The sequence below is a fragment of the Apium graveolens genome, chromosome 8 (assembly GCF_009905375.1).
Source record: "Apium graveolens cultivar Ventura chromosome 8, ASM990537v1, whole genome shotgun sequence".
NCBI classification, from domain to species: Eukaryota; Viridiplantae; Streptophyta; class Magnoliopsida; order Apiales; family Apiaceae; genus Apium; species Apium graveolens.
In genome coordinates this window covers 162,549,262-162,552,533 of record NC_133654.1, presented here as the reverse complement: position 1 = coordinate 162,552,533, position 3,272 = coordinate 162,549,262, and the positions used below count along the sequence as shown (strand labels likewise).

The 3,272-nt window shown below is 41.9% G+C and overlaps 1 protein-coding gene across 1 annotated transcript; it reads left to right on the top strand.

The window, feature by feature from the left end:
* The first annotated feature begins 818 nt into the window (after window positions 1–818).
* On the top strand, window positions 819–1,766 carry LOC141680113 (uncharacterized). Its single transcript, XM_074486424.1, has one exon. It carries the CDS (start codon window positions 819–821, stop codon window positions 1,764–1,766), a length of 948 nt encoding a protein of 315 aa, XP_074342525.1.
* Window positions 1,767–3,272: the final 1,506 nt, after the last annotated feature.

The following is a 3,272-nucleotide window of genomic DNA, read 5'->3' as shown; positions in this document are numbered from 1 at the left end:
GCTTTCCTGAATTTTCCACTATGAATTTATTCATTTCTTCTATCCCGGTGGATATTGCTCATCTGTCGAGTAGTGATTGTATGCCAACGGATGTGCCTAACAGCAGTCATCCGTCGACTAGCCAAACTACTATTCCGATGCATGTTCCTCATCCATCGGTACTCTATGCAACTTGAATGACTTCTCGATAAGCCATTCTGGAGTTCTCCAATGACTTCTCTTTAACATTAAATTTGTGACTTGTAGAGATCTTGACTTTGAGTATTTTTTTTCAAACAGATTTATTCAACTCCAAGCTTCTTCAAAATTCTTCTGAGGCATGATCTTCTTGATCTTCTTCGAGATAGAATCCTTAGGCTTGATACTGTTTTAGGAAAATGACTCCAGTCTACTCTTTTACATTTTTACAGACTTTAAGTGTTACAAGTACCAAATACAAATTTAGATAACAAAACAACTTACTCAGGGTTGACCCCAAGCTTAACTGATTACTGAAAATAACTGTTCATTAATCTTCTACTCAGATCATATGTCCATTTGACTTGCTTCATACTTTGATCAGAGATGCTAATGACATTGTTATCTCCAAATATCTTTGACATCATCAATTATATATTACAAGGAGTAAGAGCACTGATGACCGACCGAAAGGGGGTTACCATCAGGACAAGAAATTCAAGCAAAACCAACAAAACAAAGAAAGACAAACCACTCCAAATTTTCAGAGACTCGGTCCTAAGTCGGAGTCCAAGAGCGATCCAGGACCCGCGAAGTAGCCCCAGGAGCCGAAGCAGGAGCCAGACTGGACTCCTCTCAACATGACCCGGGAAAAAATCTTGAAGGAGGTAAAAGAAAAACCTTTCTATTATCCTCCGAAGCCAATGAAAACTCCTCCGAAGAGCAGGCCTTATAATAGGCAGTGCGATTATCATGAGACCCATAGCCATAAGACCGAGAACTGCTTATCACTCAAGTACTTCATTAAGGACCAAGTGAAGAAAGGAAATATGAACAAGTACTTAGTACGGGACAACAAAAACATAGGTGATGCGCAGAAGAGAGGAAATAACGTATTTAATATAGTACTAGGAGGCTCCCACTCCCCACCTCGAAGCCCGGACTTCGGCGAAGAAGTCCTCTCAATCCAATCACTCCCACATCTGGTGATATCCTTCGACAGTAAGGACTATGAAGGAGTCAACCCTCATGACAATGCAACTTTAGTTATCACCTTGGACATCTTTGATAATGAAGTAAGAAGAATGCTGATAGACAATGGTTTCTCGGTAAATATTCTCTTCAAGCACACAGTGGATCGAATGCAGTTAGGAAGCGTTAGCTCAAATGATTGCCAAGAGGATCCAGTCTATGGGTTCGGACAGAACTTAGTCCTGATCCAAGGAAATTTGTATCTACCTGTCATTTTTGGAACTGCTCCTAACCAGGTAACTCATGTCATAAAGTTCTATGTCATCAACACTCCTTCGTCATACAATGGAATCATCGGCAGGTTGGCTCTAACAATGATGCACGAGATTACTTTAGACTCTCATCTCAAAATTAAGTTCCCGACCCCAACAGGAGTCGGGGAGATAAAAGGAGATTATGGAGTTGCAGAAATATGCTATAGCCAGGGGTTAGTAATGGCAGAAACCCACCAGGACAACAAAAGGAAGGCCACAGTCCTTCGCAAACAGCAAAACATCAAGACGCACCGACCCCAGACAAGGGAAGAAACAACAAAAGAGGTGCAACTCATTGAATAAAGTCCGGACCAAGAAGCAAACATGCCAAGTCCACAAGGACTGAAAAGCTACCAATTCATGGTAGTCGACAAGGCAAAACAGGTCCTAGACCAAGCTAGTCCTACAATGCAAGCAACCAAAGTAAAAGAATCAGAAAAAATGAACTCCTACCTGCAGAAGAACTCCAAATCATAAATTCATCAAATGGTTTCAAACAAAGAACAAGCAATAATCGAAGCTGCAGTTGAAACAGAAGAAGTCCAGATTGATGAAATCAGTCCTAACATGAAGGTGAAAGTTGGGTCAAGACTCGAAGAGTCCTTCAAAGAAAGACTAGTGTCCTCGCTCTGGGAGTACAAAGATGTTTTTGCCTGGAGTCCAAGAGACATGCCCGGACAACATGAGTCCATAGCAATGCACAGCTCGGATGTCAACCCTAACAGAAAACCAGTCAAACAGAAGAGAAGGAATTTCGCCCCGGAGAGGCAAAAAGCCATAGACGAAGAAGTGGAGAAGTTACTCAAAGCAGGAATCATCAGAGAAATCAAATATCCGGAGTGGCTATCTAATGTTGTTATGGTGAAGAAGTCCAACAGCAAATGGAGAATGTGTGTGGGCTACACTGATCTGAATAATGCATGCCTGAAGGACCCATACCCTCTCCCCAATATTGATCAATTAATAGATGCCACCTCTGGACACATCATGCTAAGTTTCATGGACGCCTTCTCTGGGTACAACCAGATCAAAATGAACCCGAAAGACATACCTAAGATAACATTCATAACTCACAGAGCAGTCTATGCTTATGTGATGTTACCATTCAGGCTGACAAGTGCAGGATCCACTTACCAAAGAGCCATTAACAAGATATTCAAGTCTCAAATCAGGAGGAACTTGGAGTGCTATGTCGACGACATGATTTCCAAATCAAAAACTATACTAGGACACATAGAACACCTGAAAGAGTGCTTTGACAACTTGAGGAAAAATCAACTTAAATTCAATTCAGAGAAATGTACCTTCAGAGTAGGAGCAGGCAAGTTCTTAGGATTCATGATCAGCAACAGAGGAATAGAAGCTAATACGGAGAAGATAAAAGCAATCCAGGAGATGAGGGCTCCCATGACCCAAAAAGATGTGTAGAAGCTAGCAGGTTCCCTAATAGCACTCAGGAGATTTGTCTCAAAACTAGCAGAGAGGTGCTTACCATTCTTCGATTTACTCAAGGGAGCAAGCAACAAGAAAGAGGTAAACTGGAGTCCGGAATGCCAAAAGGCATTTGAGGAAATCAAGTCCTACCTCTCTCAGCCACCAGTCCTAACTAAAGCTCAACCAGGAGAGCCTCTCTACTTGTACTTATCAGCGGGAGCACAAATAATAGGAGTTGTGCTAATCAGGGAAGAGAATGGAAAATAACAACCAGTCTACTGCGTAAGCCAAGTCCTTAAAGAGGCGGAAACTAGATACCCAAGACTAGAGAAGTTTGCCTTCGCATTAGACACAACTTCAAGAAAACTCAGGCAC